The sequence below is a fragment of the Ictalurus furcatus genome, chromosome 19, assembly GCF_023375685.1.
Source record: "Ictalurus furcatus strain D&B chromosome 19, Billie_1.0, whole genome shotgun sequence".
Lineage (NCBI taxonomy): Eukaryota > Metazoa > Chordata > Actinopteri > Siluriformes > Ictaluridae > Ictalurus > Ictalurus furcatus.
Genome location: NC_071273.1, coordinates 426183 through 452451, shown reverse-complemented (window position 1 = coordinate 452451; position 26269 = coordinate 426183). Strand labels below are relative to the sequence as shown.

The 26269-nt window shown below is 39.4% G+C and overlaps 1 protein-coding gene across 3 annotated transcripts in view; it reads left to right on the top strand.

The window, feature by feature from the left end:
• LOC128623037 (NLR family CARD domain-containing protein 3-like) overlaps positions 1-22984 on the top strand; it is a 30823-nt gene extending 7839 nt beyond the window's left edge. For all 3 annotated transcript variants that reach the window (XM_053649892.1, XM_053649890.1, XM_053649891.1), the window contains 9 exons: positions 6155-6289; positions 6957-7073; positions 9550-9606; positions 10168-10218; positions 10453-12237; positions 18644-18838; positions 19571-19744; positions 21155-21328; positions 22422-22984. In XM_053649892.1, coding sequence (XP_053505867.1) covers positions 6237-6289; positions 6957-7073; positions 9550-9606; positions 10168-10218; positions 10453-12237; positions 18644-18838; positions 19571-19744; positions 21155-21328; positions 22422-22599 — 2784 coding nt within the window. In that variant the 5' untranslated portion in view covers positions 6155-6236 and the 3' untranslated portion in view covers positions 22600-22984. The remainder of the gene's footprint in view (positions 1-6154; positions 6290-6956; positions 7074-9549; positions 9607-10167; positions 10219-10452; positions 12238-18643; positions 18839-19570; positions 19745-21154; positions 21329-22421) is intronic.
• The last annotated feature ends 3285 nt before the right edge of the window (positions 22985-26269 follow it).

Genomic DNA, 26269 nt, shown 5'->3' with positions numbered 1-26269 from the left:
CTACATACACACCAGGTCTGACGGCAAGCTCTTCAACATCTCCCACCTTCGTGCCAAGACCAAAGTCATTGAGTTACTCCTACGTGAGATGTTTTTCGCCAAAGACGGAGCTCTGATCTCACATACGGAGGAAGGTTTGCAGAAGCTTGTCAGTCGCCTCTCCCACACTGCAAGGAGTTTGGGCTGACCATTAGCCTCAAGAAGACCAACGTCATGGCTCAGGGCACAGACCATCCTCCCATGGATGCAACCTGGAGGTTGTGGAGAGTTTCACCTACCTCGGGTCGACTATATCCTTTACACTCTCCACTGATGCAGAGCTAAATCGTAGGATTGCCAAGGCTGCAGGAGTCATAGCCAGACTAAATCACAGGGTGTGGCAAAACTCCAACCTTACTGTGAAAACCAAGCTGTGTGTCTATCAGGCCTGCATTTTAAGCACACTCCTCTACGGTAGTGAGACTTGGACAACCTACGCTAGGCATGAGAGGAAGCTCAACAGCTTTCACCTGAGGTGCCTGCGACGCATCCTCCATGTACAGTGGCAGGACAGGCTACCCGATACAGAAGTTCTGGAACGCGCCAACACGAGCAGCATGTTTGCAATGCTCTGTGCGAAGCGTCTCCGTTGGCTTGGCCACGTTAGAAGAATGGATCCAGGTCGCATTCCCAAAGATCTTCTGTATGGTGAGCTGGCTGAGGGTTCAAAGATGTCTGCAAGAAGGACATGAGATTTTGCGACATCAACCCTAGTTCGTGGGAATCCAGCGCTGAAGACCGTACAGCCTGACGTTTTGCCGTTAGAAAGGCACTCAGAAAGCGGAGAAGGACAGGTTTAAGCACCTTGCTGACAAGAGAGACAGGAGGAAGGCGCGGCAATTTCAGCCACAGTGTGCGACTCAATTTGTCTGCGGCAATTGCAACCGGGACTGCCACTCACGGGTTGGCTTGTACAGCCACTCGAGAAGGTGCAAATAAATTCACCCAAAACGGATGCTACACCATCGTCTCCCGAAGACGGAAGGATGCCAGATATGAGATATATGCAAATTCAAAATCTATGAGCTCATGCAGGCTGGACTTCATTTATTAGACATATTTTATGGTGAAGCATGGTGTTGGTGCTTAAATAAGTGTATCACTTGTTTATTGATATGCCATTACAAAAGATAATTTTTCACCAGCAAATCCAGCCATGTTTTAAGATAAGAGCACGGCCAAGCCAAATGCAATAGAAACCCAGAAAGACCAGCCCTTTTTCTTTTTCTGTAATTACTAATTATTTTACTTTCACGTTACTTTCGAACCCTATCAAACCTACAAAAATACACAACAAAGTGAAACTCATAGTTCTTTTAGTAATTTCAGCGAACATCAATGTATGACGATGATTTATCAGTGATTTATCATAAAACTTGCCTCATTTGTTGTCACTGTTTGTAGGACTACCAGACCGATAAAATATCAAACTTTTCAATCTAGGCTAGTTTGGTGTCGCTAGCCAAGGGGAGGCACTACTAAGCTATCATTGTCTGGGATTAGCTGCTACAGTGCCATGCAAAGTACATTATCTTTCCTTATGTGCTGCTCATATCATGTTCATGTAAACTGGAACTCATATAGACATTTACACACCGTGTTTTCCTGCTCAGCATCAGAGGATGTTAATGTTTCAGTTTCCTGGTTTCTGACTGTGTGAGCTAGCGTTTGGCACAATTGAGAGCTGTCAGCTAATAAGAAACGAGTGTTTCCATGTTCCCTGAGAAGGGAACTTCGACGGTGCATTTAGCATAACAGTATGGGAACGCCTTGCACGCGTGACCGGTATCTGAAGCTTGTGTAAAATCATGCCTCTACTTATAGGCCTGCCTTGATCAGGTGACGTGGCAATTAAGCGCGTCGCATGATATATATATATATATATATGGCACCTGTGAACCACGCCGCCAGCCTTATTATCTTCAGCGAGACTACATGTCTGTTGTTTGTGTGAAAAAAACGCTTCATTTCTACTCAATATTTTTTCAAAATATCTAAACTTTTCTATCCCTTTTTTAGTAAAAAAAGAAAAGAGAGGGAAGTAATGAGCGAGAAAGAATTCAAGAAGTGTGTTACACCTGCTCCCGTTTCATCACGGGGAAAAGTGCACACTTTCTGGGTGAAGTGTTAGCGGTGTAGTATGCGATGGCAGCCTCGAGAGGCTGTGCATGGTAACGCCTACATTAAGCAGCTCGACTCGCACCCTTCTCGAAAAAAAAAAACGGAAGCCGAAGCGAGTCGGGTTTCAGAGCCTCGCAGATCTGGGCAGGCCGCTGCCGAGGCAGCCAGCCATCTCAGGTTCGGGGGATCTCTTATAGATCCGGAAGAGGAGCCAGAGACGAGCGCTGCTCTATCTCTTGCTCTGTCTTCCGGATTCGGCTCTCCGCTGGATTTTGGAGCTCGCGTCGCGACTCCTCCTTCCGCTATGGAAAGCCAAAAGGTAATAATTCCTCTCTGACTCCGAGGAGTTAGAAGGATGTGTTAAAAACTGAGAGCAGCATATAAAGAGCCGCTTGAAGTGATTACCCAGTGGAAGTAAATCCCTCACACTGCAGAAACTCCCCTGTCTTCCAGAAGTGCATGACAAAATCTCGGGCTTCTGGGGGAAAACCAGGCATAAGCCATATTCATAACCCCACGATGTTGGATTATTCGGCCATTGTGGGAATGAATGGCATGGCTATTTAGCTATGCTCAAGGTGGAGGAGGTGCTTGTGAGCTACCTCTCTCCACCGACGGCAGGTAATTACGGGGGCCGGCTTGCATCCAAGCCATGTAAGGCCACCGTGGCATTGGTGGGCAAGCCTATGCAGTAGTAGTCTTGCTTGTGGGTCACTGCAGACAATGACAGGGTTGCAGGCCTACCAAGCAGACCTGCTGAGTGAGCTCGACATATGGCAGCATTAAAAAAAAAAGCCAGTTCCTTCCCTGTTGTCTCGAGCTCACCCGGGCGTCCATGAGTGGAGCCTGGGCCAGAACTAGTGTGAGGGAGACCCAGAAGGCAAGTATGGCAGCCCGCCAACCCCCGCAGACAGCCAGGGGAACCGGGCGGCCACAGTCGCGGTCTGCTACTAGGCCTGATCTGAGAATGGTCATAAAGGCCAAGCAGGCAAAGAAGAGTGGTCCTGAGGGGCCGTGGAGGGATGTATCTGGGGACATGAGGTTGTTAGCCCCCAGTGCTACTGTAGGGTCTCCCCTAGCCAAGGCGGTCCCCAAGTTTTCAGTGTTCTCTGGTCAGCGAGCTGTCACAGGGCAACGAAAATCTGATGCTTTCCCTCCAATAGAATGTGGAATAGTTAATGTCACTAAAAGACCATCGGGCAGCGTGCAAACTACTGCCAAATGTGTCTCCATGGGTTCTGTCTACCGTAGAAAGGGTTACCGAGTCCAATTTATAGCTCAACCCGCCCCCCCATTCACAGGTGTGCTCACCACAGCAGTCAGCACAGACCAGAGCCCAACGTTAGCGCAGGAAGTAAGTTCCCTTTTGGACAATGGGGCCATAGAACATGTACCTCGTTCCCGAAGGGATGGAAGTTTACAGCCATTATTTCCTGTTCCGCAAAAAAGTGGGAGTATGTGGCCAATTTTAGATCTGCATCATCTGAACCGTACTCTTCGGACATACAGGTTCAGATGCTGACGCTCAAACTTATTGTGCCACAGATTCAGTTCAAGAACTGGTTTGTGGTGATAGATCTAAAAGGTGCATATTTCCACATAGGAATATTGCTAGCTTTATCCCCTCGCACCGTCACAAAGTGCATGGATGTCACTCAGGCTCTGTTGGGATTCCAGGGCATCTGTGTACCAAACTACCTGGACGACTGGTTAATTCTAGCACGATCCATATATGTCATGCGACGTGCTTAATTGCCACGTCACCTGATCATGGCAGGCCTATAAGTAGAGGCATGATTTTACACAAGCTTCAGGTACTGGTCACGTGCGCAAGGCATTCCCATACTGTTATGCTAAATGCAACGTCTCGTTCCCTTCTCAGGGAACAGGGTTACATGCGTAACCCCGACGTTTTTTCCTGTAAACTCTCTCATCTCTGTTCACTGAAGAAATAAAATCACATCACTGCTGTCTTCTTTTACTGACCTTCAGTTATTTAGTGACAAGCTTCTCCAAGTGGAGAATTATTCGCGGCTAAAGAAAAAATCTTCGGGGCAAAACGTGATTTATTACACTCATCTCTGTTACTAACTGACTGACTGACTTGCTTACTTGCTTGAAATTTTCATTTAGTTTTGGTCCACAAGATGATTTTGATTTAAAATTCATTCAGTTGGCCAGATTAGGGCATTTATCGGACTGATTGAAGCTCATGTGTTATTGAATGAGATGCTTGAGACACTCTGTAAAGATGGAATGTTGTATGGACTAATGCACAGCTCCAGACTCCAGAACCATCCCAAAACCTTATTTTGTTTACATTTAGATTTATTTTTCAGTTTAATTTTATGTATTGCTATAACATCAGTCATCAGTCGTTTCTTTTGGATTATCGTGAGTATAGATTTCCTATAATTATGACTAAATAAGTACAAACATTGGTAAGAACATCATAGTTGCACAGACTACAATAAGTATACTGTATTATCTGAAAAATACTTTTCCAGACACTTTTTTTGTGTGTGTGTGTCTGTACTGTACTGTACAATGTACATAGTTCTGCAACTGAATGCAAAATACACAGCTCTGTGTGTGTGTGTTTCCTGTAATGCAGTGGATCTCAAACTGGGGGCCGCATAGAAATTCTAGAATATAATTTAAAAACAAATAATTGGCTCTACGGCAGTGGTTCTCAATCGGGGGGTGATGGAAAGATCGGAAGGGGGGCGCGAAATTTTTTTTAAAATTCACAGACATTGCGTCATTTGGGTCCTCTGTGTATTTTATTGCTCTTCAAATTGAATGTGCATAAATGGGAAAACTCCACGTTCTCTCTCCTTCTGTATTTTCAGTTTACTGGGGAGAGGCGGAGTTTAGCCTGCCTTTTATCTAGCTGTCACTGCAGACCAGTGTTGCCAACTTAGCCACTTTTCAGACCCCTTTAGAGACTTTTTTGGCAAAAAAAAAAAATTAAATAAATAAATAAAAAAAGACACACCTCTCTCTGCGTCTGCTCTGTTCAGTGAGGGGCTGAGAGCCGGGGATTTAACAACCTCATGGATAACGAGACACACCCTTCGTCCATATTTACATCATTCTTATGCGAATGTTTATAGAATGCAAGAGGAATGTAATGCAATGTTTTACATGTAAAATAGTCCACGTTATTACAGCCTAGTTCTCTTGTTCAAAGTAGTTATAGTGTTCAGAAACATTTTTGATCATTCATGTTCCATACCTGTCCGTTATAGAATTTTATAAAATTCATAAAAGTGATGTTGAATAAAAAATACAAAAGCAAAAAAAATCTATCTATCGATCTATCAGTCAAAAACAGATATATATATATATATATATATATATATATATATATATATATATATATATATATATATATATATATATATATATATATATACAGAGAGAGAGAGAGATTATTATATAGAACAGGTAATCATTATACCTGGTCTCCTCCAATATGGGGGGTGTGCCACATAATATGAAGGCTTGGGGGGTGGGGGGGCTTTAGTTGCAAAAGGTTGAGAACCTCTGCTCTAGGGGATGCACCTTACACAAGTGGGGCCTCAAGCTGAAAAACTTGAGAACCACTGCTGTAGTGTTCTGACATTTAAGGGTGATTCTAGAGTTTAACACTTGGAGGAGATCAGACCCCAATGCGAATGTTTAATTAGGAAACAGACAAAGTTCTGCAACTGAATGTGTAGTACGTGTGTGTGTGTGTGTGTGTGTGTGTGTGTGTTCACTTCAGATTAACTGTGACCCTGATCAGGATAAAATGTTTGCTGAAAATAAATGAATGACTGATTTGATCATGAGAATGTGAGGGTCGGTCCCTGTGTGTAGGCCGACCACTGGTTGCAATACTGTAAACACAGGATTTATTTTTTTTTCAAAGGAGGAACATTTTTCTTTAGGGCAAAGATGTGAAAGTTATTGTAAAGTTTAACTGCACATTTGTTTTTGTGTTTTCTAGAAGTGTAATCCATTCCAGCAGAAGAGATCAGACTCTTCAGGACTCAGCTGTGTGTTTGTGTAATCTTTAATAATATTCAACGATGGAGACTCCTGATTTGGACACAGATAATGTGTCCCCGCCCTCAAAAACATGGTAACCTACAGTGACTTTGTATTTTAGTCATTAAATATTCATATCTAAATTATTTATTGAGTACATATGAAAGGAATCATTTAACCAAAGGATTTATAATAATAATAATAATAATAATAATAATAAACTTTATTTTATAAAGCGCCTTTAAAGCAGCTTCTCAAAGCGCTGTACATAAAATCACAGTCCACAGAAAAATAAAACAAATAAAAGTTAATAAGAAAAAAAACAACATTAATAATAAAAAATAATTCTAAAACAATCTAAAAAGACATCAGCAGTCGAATGCAAGTTTAAAAAAGTGTGCCTTGAGTACAGCTTTAAAAATGCCAAAAGTCTGAGCTTCCCTGAGTTCAGGAGGAAGAGAGTTCCAAAGTGAAGGAGCATAGACAGAAAAAGCCCTGTCACCCATAGATTTTAGGTGTGTTTGTGGAACAATTAACAGATTACACTGTGAGGAGCACAGTCTGCGATTTGGGGTGTAAGGGATTAATACTATTTACTATTTATTTACTATTAATGGAAATCTAACAATCTCCACTTAGCATGAAAAATGTTAGATTCTGTTCATTGTAAGTAAAATTAAGTCCTCATTAAATTAACAAGTTAGGTAAAACTGTAAAGATTGTATATAAATCACTAAAGGACTGTCTATAATGCTGTGCAGTAAACTCCAGGGAAAGGGATCAGAATCACCAGCACCCAGCTGTATCTCCATGAAGAGTGATCAGTCTAGGGAGGTTCCTCTGGAGTTTAAAGATGGAGACTCCTCACTTCTACACAGGTAACATCTCACTGTTAATGTCACTGCTAAAGTCACAGTTTAAGGGAAATTTAACTAGATAAACAGGATGGCAAAATAAATACCAAAGACTATAACTGTAATTATTAATGAAGACACTAAGTGTCCAAAAACGTTTTTTTCACTCATTCAAAATCTATTTTTGGGGAATTGTTTTGCTTGAAAAGTGTGCTTGTGGTATCTTTAAAATAAATGCTACTTTGTTTGACATGTTGTTTTGTAATGAAGTAAAACTCATACAATGGTAAGTGTGGCTTAAGTGTCCAATCATTTTGGGGCTGCTGTACAGTGTATTCAGAAAGTATTCACAACGCTTCACTTCCAAATGTTATGTTATAGCCTTACTCCAAAATGGATTAAATTAATTATTTTTCTCAAAATTCTACAAACAATACCCCATAATGACAACGGGAAAGAAGTTTGTTTGAAATCTTTGCAAATTTATTACAAATAAAAAACAACAAAAAAAAGCACATGTACATGAGTGTTCACAGCCTTTGCTCAATACTTTGTTGAAGCACCTTTGGCACCAATTACAGCCTCAAGTCTTTTTGAGTATGATGCTACAAGCTTGGCACACCTGTTTTTGGGCAGTTTTTCCCATTCTTCTTTGCAGGACCTCTCAAGCTCCATCAGGTTGGATGGGGAGCGTCGGTGCACAGCCATTTTCAGATCTCTCCAGAGATGTTCAATCGGGATCAAGTCTGGGCTCTCGCTGGGCCACTCAGGGACATTCACGGAGTTGTCCTGTAGCCACTCCATTGTTATCTTGGCTGTGTGCTTAGGGTCGTTGTCCTGAGGGAAGATGAACCTTCGCCCCAGTCTGAGGTCCAGAGCATTCTGGAGCAGGTTTTCATCAAGAATGTCTCTGTACATTGCTGCATTCATCTTTCCCTCGATCCTGACTAGTCTCCCAGTTCCTGCCATTGAAAAACATCCCCACAGCATGATGCTGCCACCACCATGCTTCACTGTAGGGATGGTATTGGCCAGGTGATGAGAGGTGCCTGGTTTCCTCCAGACATGACACTTGCCATTCAGGCCAAAGAGTTCAGTCTTTGTTTCATCATGGTGCGAGAGTCCTTCAGGTGCCTTTTGGCAAACTCCAGGCGGGCTGTCATGTGCCTTTTACTGAGGAGTGGCTTCCGTCTGGCCACTCTACCATACAGGCCTGATTGGTTTTTGTCATCTGCCTGACCAAGGCCCTTCTCTCCCGATCGCTCAGTTTGGCCAGGCAGCCAGCTCTAGAAAGAGTCCTGGTGGTTCCAAACTTTTTCCTTTTACGGATGATGGAGGCCACTGTGCTCATTGGGACCTTCAATGCTGCAGAAATGTTTCTGTACCCTTCCCCAGATCTGTTCCTCGATACAATCCTGTCTCGGAGGTCTACAGACAATTCCTTGGTCTTCATGGCTTGGTTTGTGTTCTGACATGCCTTGTTAAATGTGGGACCTTATATAACAGGTGTGTGCCTTTCCAAATCATGTCCAATCAACTGAATTTACCACAGGTGGACTCCAATCAAATTGTAGAAACATCTCAAGGATGATCAGTGGAAACAGGATGCACTTGAGCTCAGTTTTGAGTGTTATGGAAAAGGCTGTGAATACTTATGTACATGTGTTTTTTTTTTTTGTTTTTTTTTTTTTTAATAAATTTGCAAAGATTTCAAACAAACTTCTTTCACATTGTCATTATGGGGTATTGTTTGTAGAATTTTGAGGAAACTAATTAATTGAATCCATTTTGGTATACGGCTGTAACATAAGTAACAAGTGTTGTGCTGTGAACACTTTCCGGATGCACTGTATGTCCAATCATTTCAGGCTAGTCCACCGCTTAGCATGATTTAGCCACTGACAGGATACTAAGCCATAAGAACCTTCTAGACTTACACCAGCATTCATTCAGGAAATCTCACTAAAGTGCCTGCTGCGTCATCACTGTAAGACACGAATATGGATGTTTAAAACAGTCAGTGGTTAAATTTGAGATTTTGTCTTGAATGTCCCTATAAAGGCTGTGCTGCACAGTCATTAATAGCAGTTTTGATATTTGTTATATTATATTGGTTGTAGTGATGATACAATACTTTCACCTAATATAGAAATGATGTAAATATTGAACACTGATTTTTAAAATTAATAGCAAGGACAAATTAAGGGTATGTTGTTGTGTATTAAACTCCAGAGATCACCATTGGTTGGTGGAATATCCAGAGTGATGTCTTTATAATGATTTTTGCTGAAATAAAAAGAAACAAGATCTAATATATGGACACAAGCAATGACTTTTTATCATAAATCTTGTCCCTTGCATTATAGCATAGACTTAATACTTTATTCCGAAGCTTAATACAGAGACAGAAAATGGCATTGTATGAAAAATTTGGAAGCTATACAGAAAGCTATTGAAAGTATCTACAGATTGACAGAAATGTGTATTGAATGCCTCACAGCTCCAGGGTCTGCAGTGGCTGTCAGTGTGGAGTTTCACATGTTCCCCCCTTGTCTGTGTAAGTTTTTTCTGAGTTCTTCAATTTCCTGTCACCTTCCAGACACATGCCGGTGGGTGGACTGGCTAACATGAACTGCCCTATATGCGTTGGAGTGGTGTAAAATCCAGGCTGTAGGATTATCTTGGCTAGTTTGGGGTTTTATACCTTTGAACCCTTCTGACAATTCAATTAAATTCAATACAGTTTTATTTGTATAGCACTTTTAACAATGGACATTGTCCCAAAGCAGCTTTACAGAAATATATAAATTCAGGATATAGATTTTAAATGTATGAATTTATCCAACTTATTTATCCAATTTATTTAAAAAGATTTATTGATAACTGTATCTGTACTGGCATCTCTTTAAAACACACTACCTGTTCATTCACATCCCTAATGGCCATACAGGAAATAAAACATAGAATAACTGGAACTAAAACAGGGCCAAATTAATATCTCCAGTTCCACAATGTTCGTTATTGTCATGTTGTATGTAGCACTGTATAAAATTAAGGCTAATGTTTAAACTATAGTGTTTAAGTAAGGAAAATTAGAAACTACAATTTTTGTTAACAGTGTTCCACAAAAGGCAGGAGACAGGATAGGAAAGATCATCACAGATACAGGGTAAGAACAAACCAACAACATGACTGTGACACTGACACTGGTATTATAACCCTCTCTGCTGTTATTAACTACAAAGTGATTAGATTATAGAAAACATACAGTAGAATAAAATAAACACATGTTGAGAACATCATAAAGAACTATCTGTGGTAACCAGTCTGAAAAAATGTGATCTTAAAGTCTAATAATGGAACCCCATGCCTCACCACATGTTCCTACTTCACCCTCTCACAGACACGACCCAGAATCTGCTGCTGTGAATGAATTCCAGAAAAAGTTCAAATTAAATCTGATGAAGAAGTTTCAGTGTTTGAATGGAGTGATCATAAACCTGGGAAACCAAACACTCCTGAATGAGATCTACACAGAGCTCTACATCACAGAGGGAGACAGTGGAGAAGTCAATAATGAACATGAGGTGAGACAAATCGAGGCAACATCCAGGAGAACAACAACAGAGGACACACCAATCAAATGCAATGACATCTTGAAGCCCTTATCTGAACAAGATGAACCCATCAGAACTGTGCTGACAAAGGGAGTCGCTGGCATCGGAAAAACAGTCTCTGTGCAGAAGTTCATTCTGGACTGGGCTGAAGGGAAAGCAAATCAGGACATCCACCTCATATTTCCACTTCCTTTCAGAGAGCTAAATTTGATGAAGGACCAGAAACTGAGTCTGATGGAGCTCCTTCATGTCTGTTTTAAGGAAACAAAAGAAACAGAAATGTCCAGGTTAGAAAAGGTTCTGTTCATTTTTGACGGATTGGACGAGTGTCGTTTTCCTCTAGATTTCCAGAACACAGTGAGAGTGTGTGATGTTACTGAATCAGCATCAGTGCATGTGCTGCTGATAAACCTGATCAAAGGGAATCTGCTTCCCTCTGCTCTCATCTGGATCACCTCTCGACCAGCAGCAGCTGATCAAATCCCCTCTGAGAGTGTCCATCGAGTCACAGAGGTACGAGGGTTCAATGACCCACAGAAGGAGGAGTACTTCAGGAAGAGAATCAGTGATCAGAGCCTGGCCAATAACATCATCACACACCTGAAGTCATTAAGAAGTCTCTACATCATGTGCCACATCCCAGTCTTCTGCTGCATTTCGGCCACTGTTTTAGAGAGAATGTTGGGTGATGCAGAGAGTGGAGAGATGCCCAAAACTCTGACTCAAATGTACACACACTTCCTCATCATTCAGACAAACATCATAAGAGAAAAGTACTCAAAGAAACAGGAGAGTGATGAAGAAATGCTTCTTAAACTGGGACAACTGTCTTTTCAGCAGCTGATGAAAGGAAACCTGATCTTCTATGAGGAAGACCTGAGAGAGTGTGGCATTGATGTGAGAGGAGCAGCAGTGTACTCAGGTGTGTGTACGCAGATCTTCAGAGAGGAGTTTGGGCTTCACCAGAGTAAAGTGTACAGCTTTGTTCATCTGAGCATTCAGGAGCACCTCGCAGCTCTGTATGTGCACCTGACCTTTATGATGGAAAAGAGAAATGCTCTTAGTCAGTATCAGTTCTTTGAAAGGGGAATGAGAAACAATACAATCTCAGATGTACACAAGAGTGCTATAGATCAGACTTTAGAAAGTCAGACTGGACATCTAGATCTTTTCCTTCGCTTTCTTCTGGGTCTCTCACTGAAGTCCAATCAGAATCTCCTACAGGCCTTAGTAACACAGACAGGAAGTAGCTCCCAGAGCATAGAGGAAACAGATCAGTACATTAAGAAGAAGATCAGTGAAGATCTTCCTACAGAGAAATCCATCAATCTGTTCCACTGTCTGAATGAACTGGGTGATAATTCTCTAGTGGAGGAAATCCAACACTACCTGAAATCTGGAAAACAAAGTGAACTCTCTTCTTCACAGTGGTCTGCTCTGGTGTTTGTGTTACTGACATCAGCACAGGAGCTGGAAGAGTTTGACCTGAGTAAATATTACAGTACAGATAAGATACCAGAAGCTGTTCTTCTGAAGCTGATCCCTGTGATTGCAGCCTCTAGAAAAGCAATGTAAGTAAAGCTGAATATAACTGTTCTACTGTTACTGTTAGAAAGTATTAACGTTATGACTCAGTATCTTGAAATAATTATTTATAATCATAATTATATATATATATATATATATATATATATATATATATATATATATATATATATATATATATATATATATATAAAATATATGAGAGATGCACCGATACTAAATTTCTCAGCCGATACTGATAACCGATTATTCAGAGTGATATCGGCAGATACAGATAACCGATACTGATAGTTCTGCCTTTTATACCTTCTTTTAAATTAATAATGATTAATTTAAAAGAATTCTGAAAGAAATGCAAATAAAAACTTTATTCTTGTTAATAAACGTTAACGTTAGAATAAACGTTATTCTAAGTTGTTTCACAGTAACTGGTCTCATAGACAGAAAACATTACTCTAATTCACATTAACACATGAACTGAATTCTAAAGATTAAAGTAAGATTTCTTAAATTATTGAATGCTATCACATGACTGAATTCTAAAAAAAAACCTCCTGTTAGTCTCACATTCACTCGCCACAAATAAAAGCATTTCTACGTCATCATTGTTTATCAAACTGGGAATATATCGTATTAACTTTTTTGTATATTAACATTAAGTGGATATGAAATCTACTACTTGTCACATGTCGTGACGTAAGGAAAATGAGGACGGATGCAATCGCAGTTTGAACAGTTTTATTGAAGATAAAGACACAGCGCTGTGTGCTGGGAGGCGCGCGGTATATATACAAACATAATCAGCGTCGTAATGGCTGACGGCTGAGGGCAATTCAGACACACGTGAAACAACAACCAATGACAGAACGGGGAGGAGACATAACAGAAACAAACAAATGCACGTGTCGAAATGTCACGATTGTCAACAAGGGAAAAGCACGCGCGCTCACATGCTCCATAGCACGCTGTTTAAAGGGGAAATTGTGACACTACTCTACAAATATATTTTTATGTGCAATATGTACTTTTTTTGTCAATTCATCTTCAACTTAAATCTTTCAACGGTGTTCTGGCCCTTTAATTCAGCGTGCGCGAAAATTGACTTCCGGTGTAAAATCAGTGCAGAGCTTACAGACATTACAAACTGCAGTTTTGTCATCATTCCATACAAGAGACATCTTTACACACAGCACGAAATCGATGTGTTTTCCCGCCCTCTTTTGATTGACAGGATATAATCGGCCCTGATCATCGGATGTTTTTAGCCTTTGTCCCGATACATCGGTGCATCTCTAATATGTATATAATTAAATATGAAAGTTTTTTTAAATTATAATTCATTATTACCATAGTAATGCTCATTTTATGTTGGATATTTGTCACAGGTTCACACCTCTGATTCCACCAGGTATAAAGAACCAAGTTTATTGTGATTTTCATTATTGTTTATTAATGCAAGATCGTAATTCCAAAAAAAAACATTTTTATTATTATTACTTGTATAATAACTTTCCTATAATTATGAGTTAGTTAAAAGGTTTTGTTCATGAGGTGGAAATGGCCTTTCATAGAGAAATGACTTTGAAAAGCCTGTTACTCAGAGGCAACAATTTTATTTATATTTTTATGATACAATATAATTTTATTACTTGTTAATTATTTTTTAAAACTTTTTTTGTTGCATTGACCTGAGAAATTATTTTCTTCTTTTTCCATGGAGTAGCTCGGTAATGCACTTTTCTGGGAGAGATGCACAAGCACCCACCCACACACACACATATACACACACACACACACACACACACACACACACACACACACACACACACACACACACGGAAAGCTACAACAGAGAGAGTGCAAGGGGAAGAAAATGCCCAGAATGCAAATCAGAATGCAAAGGCAGGGAATAAATAAGGATCCCTGCACCACACACACAAACAGAGGCAGAATTTGCACTGGACATAGGTAGGCCAAGGGCCCCTAAAAATGCAAATTAATTATTAATGCAAAATAACATGCAACAAATTTAAATATCAACATTAAAACACTGGAATGAGGGCCCCATTCATTTATTTTGCCTAAGGCCCGCAAATGACTAAATCCACTCCTACGCACACACTCACACACACACACACACACACACACACACACACACACACACACACACACAGAATGTGAACTTGAATGGGGCAAAAACAGCTGGGTTACGCATGTAACCCTGTGTCCCTGAGAAGGGAACGAGACATTGTGTGAGCTCCAGACTATGTCAAGCGCCCTTGCACATGAACGGCATCTGAGGCTTGTGTAACATCATGCATATTTATAGGCCTGCCGGGATAAGGTAACGTGACAATTAAGCACGTCACATAATATAAAAACAGCGCCTGTGAACCGTGCCATCAGCCTCTGTTATCTGAAGCGAATGCACGATTCACAGGCATGGCCCAGTATGACAAAGCTAGCAACGTCTTCTTCCCTTCTCAGAGAATAAGGTTACATGCATAACCCGGACATTCCCTTTCAAAGGGAACTCAACGTTGCTGTGTGAATGACAATGACCACTCCGTCATACTTACGGTATGGCCTGTACAAAAAAAATCCGAGCCCGAGGGTCACTGCAAGACACTCGAGCCTGGAATGGAATGTATATTGAGGCTGTAATATCAAATGAATGTGTGCAGCATAAACTACCCTGCTGCAGCACACATATCCTGTAAGGGTACCCCCTTGGACAAAGCCTTTGAGGAGGCAACACCCCTAGTGGAATGAGCCCTTATGCCCAGAGGCGTAGTGAGACCACGCACCTCATAAGCAATAGTGATTGCTTCCACTATCCAATTAGAATGGGCTGCTTTGACACATCACCACTACTGTCGCTGCCAAAGCAGACCAGCAGCTGTGGACGGCGGACGTAAGTACAGAGAGCCCTTACTGGACACAGCAGGTGCAATTTCTCTTCTTCCAGTGTGAGGAACGGAAGAAGGCAGAAAGCCTGCAACACTACTGGCTGGGCAGCAGATGTAGGCACTTTAGGAACATAATCCAGCCTAGCATATAGGAAAGCCTTTGTTAATGCAGGGGCAAAGTCAAGGCAGGAAGGGGCAACAGAGAGAGCTTGTAGATCTCCTACGTGCTTGAGAGATGTGAAGGCCAGCAGAAGAGCTACCTTTAGAGTCAGAAGCTTCTCTGAGGCTGACTCTAAGGGCTCAAATGTGGCACCTGACAGACCTTCCAGGACCACAGAAAGATCCCAGGAAGGTATGCGTGGTCTGCAGATGGGCCTCAGCCGCCTGACACCACGCATAAACCTCGAAGTTAGAGGATGTTGCCCCACAGAGGCTCCATCAGTAGGGGCGTGGCTGACCAAAATGGCAGCCACGTAGACCCTGATTGTAAAAGGAGCCCACCCTGCTGAAAAACGTCCTCGTAAGAACTCCAGGAATGTAGCTATTGCACAGTTCACTGGGTTGAACGGACGTTCCTCACACTATGAGTCAAAAAGTCACCACTCTAGCATTCAGCATGGTCTCTACAACCTCAGTTGTGAGAATAGAATCTATGAGCTGGAGCCCCTCAGGGGCCAGACCCACAGTTTCCATAGTTCCGGCCGAGGGTGATAAATCAGCCCTCTGGCTTGAGACTGCAGATGGGAATCTCCCGAGGAGTGCCAGACATAGACAGTCTTGGCGAACTTGTAGGAGCAGAGTGATCACAGGAAAAACTTACAGACATGACCTCAGCCACATGTGCACCATGGCTCCCAGCCCTGATGGTGTGGGAGGAGTTTAGGTGAACTACAGCGGATAGTGTGTTGTTGCCTCGGAGGTGAACACATCCACTTCCGCTTGGCTGAACCTCCACCATATGGACTCCACCACTTGTGGATGGAGCCACCAATCCCTGGGCCTCAACACTGCCTCAACAGGATGTCTGCCCCACATTGCAGTTGCGCAGAATGTACATTGCACTCACTGACAAAAACTTTCCCTCTGCCCAGAGAAAAATTAGTTGTGCCTGCCTGAACAATTGGGTGCAAACATTATCTTCTCTGGTGGTTGATGTATGAGACCACTGCTGTGTTGTCTGTCACAACGAACACATGGTGACCTCTCAATTGTGGAAGAAAGAATTTCAGTGCTAGAAATACGGCCCGCATTTCTAGGTGATTTATATGCCTCTCCAGCTAAGGACCACTCCAGAGACCGTGTGCTGGATAGCCGTCTAAGACCATGCCCCAGCCCGTGAGGGAGGTGTCTATCATCACTGTCTTGCAATAAGGAGACACCCCTAGAGTGTGACCCAAGGCTAGAAACCAGGGACACCTCCAGATTCTCAGAGCACTTAGGCATTGCCATGCGACACTGATTACTCAGATGAAACCCCCGACTTTTCAGTCACCACTGAAACGGTCTCATGTGCAATAGGCCCAATGGTATGATGGCGGCTGCTGCTGCCATAAACCCCAACAGTCTCTCGTAGAGACTGGAGGGGATGCCCAGATCCAGCTTTATCTTGCTCAATGTTGATAGGATTAACCCTAAAGGTGTTGGGGTAGAAACGCCCTCATCATAGTAGAATCCCTATAACTACTACAAAAGTTGTCCTCTGCACTGGAGAAAGCATACATTTCTTGAGTTTCAACCTGAGCCCCAAGCTCAGTTTATCTTCAATAGCTTCCTTCCTGTTTGAAGTAAATTTGTAGGGTATTTGAGACATACACATTAGTAAGGAGAAGGACTAGACTTGTTGCAGCATCCTCATTCATACAGTTCACATTGAGTTCTACTTGATAAATTGTTGCTGCTTTTAACCCATTTTTAACTGTTCTATTAACAATTGTGCTATTTCACTAACATCTATAATTATCGAAGAATGATAGGATGGATTTGAATAAAAAATATTGTTTTTAAAGTAAAACATATTTTAATATATAATTATGACTAATAATATATAGAAGAGACTGATATAGTTATTTATTTAGATTATTTTAAATTTGACAATGACATTAACATTTATAGAATATAAACTACAGTATTTATGAATTATGAGATAAATCTGTCTAATAATTCTAACCCTTAGTCCATCTCTGAGAATGGGTGGAATATTTTCAGCATGTGTGGTTGATTAGGCCTAAGTTATATACTCTAATAAAATAGTTAGCCTGATGTTAGATAGCTTGAGAATTTCCCTGTTACTAGTTAGCCTAAGAGCCTAATTATTTTGTGCCTTTTTTTAAAATTAATGATATTCAGGAAAATCCTCATCATTCAATCAGATATCTAAAAAGAACAGTACATAACATAAACATTTATTAAACAACAACAGCAACATGGCATATCCTCCTCATGGGAGGTCTGAGGTAAAAGGAACTGAGTGATTTCACTCTACTTTTTAGCCGCTCGGACATGATCACCTGCCGCCTGCTCCACAGTAAACTGTACAGTTGAGTTGTATTCATTGTCAGGGACAGGACTGTATCCCGCCTCACACCTGTACCTCCACAGTCTCTTGTGTTTCACTGGGAATTTGTGTTAGAAGACATTTTTTTAAGAACCACGTGACTGAGTTTCCGTTACCACGGCAATGATGATGTTAATATGCAAGCTCACACATGTTCATTCTCTGCCTGCTATTTCTTGTGAAACTGGTTTGATTTTATTCACCATTATTTTCTCACCACTGTGAAGACTTAGTGTATGTATGAAACAATGTGTACGAGAATATGGGACAAATCACATCCTGTATTAACTCAATAAGGGACGCAGCATTTTATTTTTCAATACGAGACAATCCCATATTATACGGGATGAGAGGCAACCCTACAGATACTAGCTAGTTATCTGTAGTTAGCTGTATTAACTTTATCCATTTTAATTACATCAACAAGTGGAAGTACAAAAGTGGATAAATTGACTAAAACTAATTAATGTAATGTGTTTTGGATCTATTTTACCTATTCTACTTTTTCCTTGGCATTTTTACACTCCAAAGAGCTTCATGATCATCGCCTCTTCATGATCTCCTGACATTAGTTACACTGGCTACATAATTAATTACATAAATTGCTTTATATTACTGCATTAAAGCCCCTGTGACTGTCTAATAATATAAATCTTTTGATAAATGATAGTAAAGTGTGCTTTTTTATTTTATATATATTTTAAAACTCATGGGGCCCCTGGTGATCTGAGGGCCCTAAGTTACTGATTATACAACTTATAGGAAGATACAGCCCTAGGGATGTTTACAATAGATGTATCGAGGGTTAAATTTAATATTTTTGCTGAAGTGTCCTTTTAAGCATGTTGTCTAACTGGAGTTTGTACTTTTACCATTTGTGAAAATGAGAAGGTTCAGTGGAAACTTTGAGGACCTGTTTGATAATTTGCACTAGATTTAGTTAATTAAATATTATTTTATTCCCTTCAGTATCAGGTGTGATTCACTTGAAGTGAAAAGTTGGTCAGGTCTGGTCTCAGCGCTCAGCTCAGAAACCTCCAATTTGAGAGAACTGCATCTGTCTGTGAAAACACTGAATCTGTCCTGGAATAAACTAGGAGACTCAGGACTGAAGAGTCTCTGTGCTGTACTGGAGAATCCTCACTGTAAAGTGGAGATACTGAGGTAAGATCATCTCTCTGAGAGTCACAATAACTTACTAAAAGCAGCAGTTTTATACAGTGTTGTTTTTCACCTGAAATGTTCTGTAACAGTACAACATGCAGAACAAATAGTTTAGTCATTAAATGTGTTAGGATTTGAAACTAGAGAATCTCTGGGCTACAATTCTTAAGAAGAGAGAAAGCAAAAATACACAGGAAAGATGATGCCCTCGCCTCGCTGCATTGAGCGATGTTGTTTAGTAACATTTCTGCGTGGTGTGTATTTGTGTAACAGACTAGTTCAATAAAGAGTTTATCTTCTCTGAAACAGACACCACACTGTGTCTTTTCACCATGACACTCATACACTATAATTAGAGGATATAATAAGATGAAAAGTATTTCAGTTTATGTTAACACTGGAGCACGCTGTCAGAATGGAGATTGGACTCATCTGAGAGCTAAAGTACAGAACTGCAGTATGTTGAGGAGTGCATGGGGCAATACTTAAACAAAGTCATTTTAACTGTAATAAAGACTTAACAAAATGATGGCTGTGTCTGTACACATCATCTTTAATTAGGAATTAGTAGGTCTGGTTTCCTTTTTTCAGTCAAAATCTGAAGGCTTTCACTGTAGATTTGTGTGAGTTAATTTGTTTAATACAAATCTGATGGGGCAGTGGTCCATCTTTACAAGTAAACTAAGATAAAAAATATGTTGATGAAGAATGTGTCATTGTGTCTCTCTACAGGTTACGTAATTGTGGAGTCTCAGATGAAGGCTGTGCTGCTCTGACTTCAGCTCTGAGATCAAACCCCTCACACCTGAGAGAACTGGATCTGTGCTGTAATAATGTAGGAGACTCAGGAGTGAAGTGTCTTTCTGCTGTACTGGAGAATCCTCACTGTAAACTGGAGGCACTGGGGTAAGATCATCTCTCTGAGAGTCACATGACCTGCTCCTCAATAAGACACATTCTCTAATAGTGAGATTGAAGTCCTGAGGAGTAATATTGTTTTTCACTGCACACTGATGATTTGTCACTGGGTCTTTGGGTCAGATGTACGTATGTGAGAAGCTGCAGCACAAAACATGACTTGATGTGACTGCAGTGTGTGTGAAATTACTGTGAAATTCACTAAAATATGGTAACTAATCACACAAACTGCACCTGGGACATTAATTAAATGCACTGTGTGAGCTACAGAGTTTAAAAGCAGTAGTGAAATGGAAATGATGTTTTATATATATATATATATATATATATATATATATATATACAACACACAACAACTAAATTAAACTAATTAGATTTTTAAATAAAACCAAAACAGTCAGGTAAAGGAGCTTACACAGTGCATGCTCACTACTGAATGTTTTAATATACAGATATGATTAAAAAATAATGTACGTAAAAATGTCCAAACTCCAATCTACAGCCAAAGAAATCAATCCATGCTGGTGAGTCAAAAGTAGCTCAATTCCTCATTAAAACCGGGGACCGGTCAACTGATCCCAACAACACACATGGTGCTAATTTACACCTAGTTTTGAGAGGAGGACAAAATAACCTGTAAAACTGATGACTGCTGATCTCTCAAACTTTATTAAATTGAGGAGAATATGTAACCAGACACACTTCCGATTTTTCTAGACTTTTGTGGGTGATCCTTCCACACATGCACAAAAAGCTCAGCACATCTTATCCTCTGTCTTCATGTTAGTCTTCTGTAGACATTTTAATTACTGTGTATTTCACATTCTAAACGTGTAGAGCTTGATGAAGTGAATTTGTAGACAATTTTACTCTGCATCAGTTTTATAATTCAAGAATATACTTCACATTATTATCTTAATGTTAATTCATGATAGTGTTTGTTTTTCACTATAATTCAGACTTTTACTTCCTTGATTCTGCAATAATATAAATCTATATTGTTATATAAATGCACTAAATAGGCTCTGGAGAAACAAGTTTATTCCCCATGTGTAGTGCACTATAAGTCTAGTAGAAAACCATGTGAGCTTCTCTCTCTGTTTCTCTGATTAAAGTTGATGGTCAGTCTGCTGTTATCTGTTCAGCTTCAGCTGCTGATAGTTTAATATGACACACAACAGATGGGAGAAACTAAATATAACACTCAGTATTATCTCTTTTATATATATATATATATATATATATATATATATATATATATATATATATATATAGTTAATTTGAATAAACAGGTGATATTAAATAGTGATATTAAATTTTGCAAACACATCACCTTTAAAGTAAGTAACCAAGATAAAAATCTTTTTATGAAGAGTGCATAATTGAGTCTCTCTACAGGTTGTGCAATTGTGGTGTCTCAGATGGAGGCTGTGCTGCTCTGACTTCAGCTCTGAGTTCAAACCCCTCACACCTGAGACAACTGGAGCTGTCATTTAATATTGTAGGTGACTCAGGAGTGAAGAGTCTATCTGCTGTACTGGAGAATCCTCACTGTAAACTGGAGATACTGAGGTAAGATCATCTCTCTGAGAGACACATGACCTGTTCCTCAGTAAGACACATTCTCTAATAGTGAGACTGAAGCAGAAGTTTTAGGTTCATAATCAATGTCCTGTGGAGGAAGACTGTTTCTTTTCACTTCACACTGATGATTTGCCACAGAGTGTTTGGGTCAGATGTACGTATGTGAGAAACTGCGGCACAAAATGTGACTTGATGCGACTGCAATGTGTCTGAAATTACTGTGAAATTTACTAGAATATTTAACTAATCACACAAACTGCACCTGGGACATGAGCAGTGAAATGGAAATGATCTGGAAAAAAATAAACAAAAAGAAATATGTAGCAAATTATTCATCATTGTGCAGCATGAATACCACAAGCCAAAAGAACTTACACTTACACTCAACTTAGCAAAAAAGGAGTGAATAGTTTTATTTATTTATTTATTTATTTATTTATTTATTTTACCGCTTTGAGCTCATCGCAACCTTTGAGTGCTCAGTGCAGGTGTGAGCATGGGCATGACGCATGATATGAGTGACCAGTTGTCATGGCAACGTCAGGTCATGTAAAGACTTTTAGACATGTACATGTATAGAAATCAAAGATACACAAATTGGCCATGGCCAGTGAAAAAATGCGGGGGACAAATTTACATTTTATTAAAAGTGCGGGAGACATGTCCCCCGCAGATTCTACACCCCTGTCACATACTTTGAAAAATTGTGATTTCTAAATTATTTCAATACTTGTGATTGCAAAGGAGTTTGTGAACACTTTGAAATTACCTGATTTTCTGTACTTATTAATAATAAAACATGTTTTAATCTTCATTCAAGTCATAATAAGAGACAATCACATTCTGCAGCAGAAAAACACAGGCACAGTCGTCCTGCAGAGATCACACCAAGAGCACAGCATGGAAGAGAAACCAAAGTGAAAAAGCAAAATACCTGCAGAAATCTCTAGAACTCACTGAAGTCTCTGTTCACGTGTCCACTTTAAGAAAACACACTGAACAATAATGTTGTTAAAGGAAGAACTTCACAGAGGAAACCACTGGTCTGCAACAAACACTGTGTCTTTATGTCTCTCTCCAGGTTGTTTAAGTGTGGTGTCTCAGATGAAGGCTGTGCTGCTCTGACTTCAGCTCTGAGATCAAACCCCTCACACCTGAGAGAACTGAATCTGTCTGAGAATGAAATAGGAGACTCAGGAAAGAGGCTGCTTTGTGCACTTAAGGATGATGAACATTACAAACTACAGACACTGATGTGAGTGATGTGAGGTTTTTAGATAAATTTTGGAAAAAATACCAGATTAATTATTGAACCTCATTTTCATTAGTTTGTACATTTCTCTTTAGTTCCAATAAATATCAGATTACCAGGTTAGGAAATAAAACCAGTTTTAGAAAATTACACTATATTCTATTTAATCTGATGTTCTCTCCCCTAACAATAGGCTTTAATGCTTTTTTGTGTTCAGTAAAGTGTGTTGATTTAAAATTAATGTGAAGGCAGAAGACAGGGTCTACAAAATGTTATAAATGAGTGCATGAGACTAATTGTAAATGAACACCTCGTCTCCTTGTGACAGCCTGCTATCTCTGACTTCATACTGCTGCTTTTGTCTGAACAAGATGATTTCTGATTTCCCTGTTTCTGATCAGCAGCACACTTTCTTCTCAACTCTCTTTAAAGCTAATTAAAATGATATTTTTTACACCACAGATATTTGATTTAAGCAGCAACTTTACTCACTCGAACACTTCTTCCAGCACCCTACCTCCACACCATGTCTTCTGTCATTCTTGTAAAATTACCTCAGCGTCTTCATAAATATAAATGTAGAACAAGAGCTAACTGATACAGTAGTGTTCATTATTTAAAAAAGCCCCAAAGCCTGTGATGGGTAAATATCTTCTACTATGATAAGATTCTACTAAATAAGATATACTTTATGCTGTAGTGAAAATGCCTGGTTTGTATTTCCGTTTCATTTCTAAATGTTCTGTGGGTTATTATTAGGAAAGTGGCAGTTCGCATTGGTTATCTAACTATCTATTCAGCTGACAGATACGATGAGTAACACTTTACAATGATGTTGTATTCTGTAACATTAGCTAACTGTATTAGTTTACAAAAGATAACAGTAAACAGTTTTCTATAACTTATTAAGCCTGATTAATTTTAATTCCAGCATGCACTAATGCATTTGAAACAATAACAGTAGTATTTGTTAACATTGTGCATTAACCACATACAGCATCCACTAATAACCTCCCCGGTCAACTTAGCGCTGAACCATGCAGAGTACATTTTTGATTTGCTCCAACTTCACTAAATACAAGACAAATGCCGTTCACATTGCACGAACGAATGTTCCCACCTTTTCCAGACTTCAATACGCTTTTACCACATCTCTTTCGTAGACACACTTGGTATCATCCAGATAATGGATAAGTTACTTCAGTTAAACATTTAATGTTCTTTGTGAAACATTGTTGCCTGAAAGTCTTATTTAAAGGGTCTGGTAATGCCACTTCATCATTTATTTTCAGTTTTTGTACATACCTTAACTGTTCAATTTTAGCAAGACCTAAAACTTTACACTGGTAATTTTGTTTGTCTGGATTTTAAAAATGGCTCCACTAGAAATGCTTCAGGACATGTGCAGTAGCATTGTAACATGTTTGTTATTGATTACGTCCTTGAAATTGTCTATAATATAGTTTTAATGGTTTAATTGAGTTTTTATTTATTGTTTATGTAATTAGTATTTTTTTTAGCATTGTAAAAAGTATTTTTTACACATGCATACTGTAGATATTTTCCTTGTCATGTCAACACACACACACACACACACACACACCACACTCAATGTCAAATTCACAGCCATATGATTACTGATTGCACACACTTGGACCAGTACCAAACACTATAGATTCAGCACTGGTTCAGCTCTGTATTCACACCTGACATTCCCAGCCTTTGTTCGATTTTTGTTTGTTTTTTTGGATTCACGTTTTGTGATTTTTCCTTGATCTCTGACTGTACATCGCCCGACCTTGTGCCTGTTTCTCGACCTTGAATTATGGCTAGTGTTTTTGGATTGGTAGTATTTTAATAAAAGCCATTCATTGCAATCGTCACTGTCTCTGCTGCGTTAAATGCTGGTTACATTACTAAAATTATATAGTATTGAAATATTTACATGTCTTGCATAATCCAATACATTAAAAAAATCATAAAAACAGTTATTTGTAAATGTCATTATTTTTGTTTAAATTTTTCATGTATTTTAACATGTTCAGATTCATTGTGCACATTGAAGAGGTAAGAACTACTCTCATATTATCTTCAGCCGGGTTTACACTGTATGATATTTGGCCCAATTTTACTGTCGTAGGCTCAATCATACATCGCAAAGGATAATCTCTGGTCGTGAGTTGAGACCAGTGGTATTAGAACATATAATGTGACGCTCACTGATTTAGTGCAGCTGTGACCAAAGATACCCGACGACAAAGTTCCGTCAGTGTCAGAAAACTTTCCTTAAAATCTCAGTGTGAGACACTCAACGATAATATAGCAGACATATAGACATTTAGCAGTGTTGCCTGAGGGCCCGAATAGGCATGCAATATTTATTTTCACCCTTGCACACAGAGATTTCTCCAGATTCACTGAATCTTTTGATAATATTATGTACTGTAGATGATGAGATTTATGTTGAGGAACGTTATCCTGAAATTGTTCCACAATTTGTAGCTGCAGTTTACTGCAGATTGGTGAACCTCTGCCCATCTTTACTGCTGAGAGACTCTGCCTCTCTAAGATACTTCTTTTTAATCATGTTACTAACTTGTTGCCAATTAACCAAATTAGTTGCAAAATGTTCCTCCAGCTGTTTCCTTTTAGTAACACTTACTTTTCCAGCCTTTTGTTTCCCCCGTCCCAACTTTTTTGAGACGTTTTGCAGCCAAACGTCTCAAATACAAAATTACTTTTTTTTTGGGGGGGGGGGGGGGTTGGAGTTGTATTATTATTATTGTTATTATTATTGTTATTATTACTACTACTACTACTACTACTACTACTGACTACTACTACTATTATAAATTAATGGTTGATTTCACAGAGGAAGTCTCTGACACCAAAGTATTAATATTTTACTTCATCTTACTGTTGAAATAAAAGGGACATTTCAAATCTGAAACCCACTTATCAGTTCACAGTAACCTACTCTATGCTTACAATAGACATGAATTAATTTTACTGTAGAATTTGTAAGTAATTGAGCCAGCCCTTACAGAAAAACCACAGGAATTTCCGCATGTGATCACCACATGTTGCAACATAACAGAGCACATTTGGAACATGTGTTGCCATGTAGAGCACATTTGGAAAACATGTTACCATAGGTTATAACATGTGGAGAACATGTGTAAAATGTTTCCACTAATTGTAATATGTTTTAAAATGTGGATCCCATGTTACAGGTTACCACATGTTGTAACATGTCAGAAATACTGCACATTTTCATATATATTCCATAATATTTTCAGCCAGTGCTGTAATATAAATACTGACAAACACAAAAGTTCTGCAATATTGATAAATGATATAAATGTATATGGAATCTGAATAAAGGCAATAAGCCACAAAATCTGCGGATTTTTATAGTCTAATTTGACATAATGAGCTACTGAAATATTGACCAGATGCTTCAAAGACATATAGTATTTATTGAAAAACTATCCACAACTACAGGATCGATTGGGCATCATGTGCACAAAATTTCATAAAAAGCAGAGTTGCGAAAAATAAATAAATAAGTAAATAAATCTAATAAATCTAAAATGTAAATAAATAAAATAATTTAAAATAGCAGACTATGCAATATGCTGGACATTGAAAGTCATATGGGTTGGGCTCTGCACCTT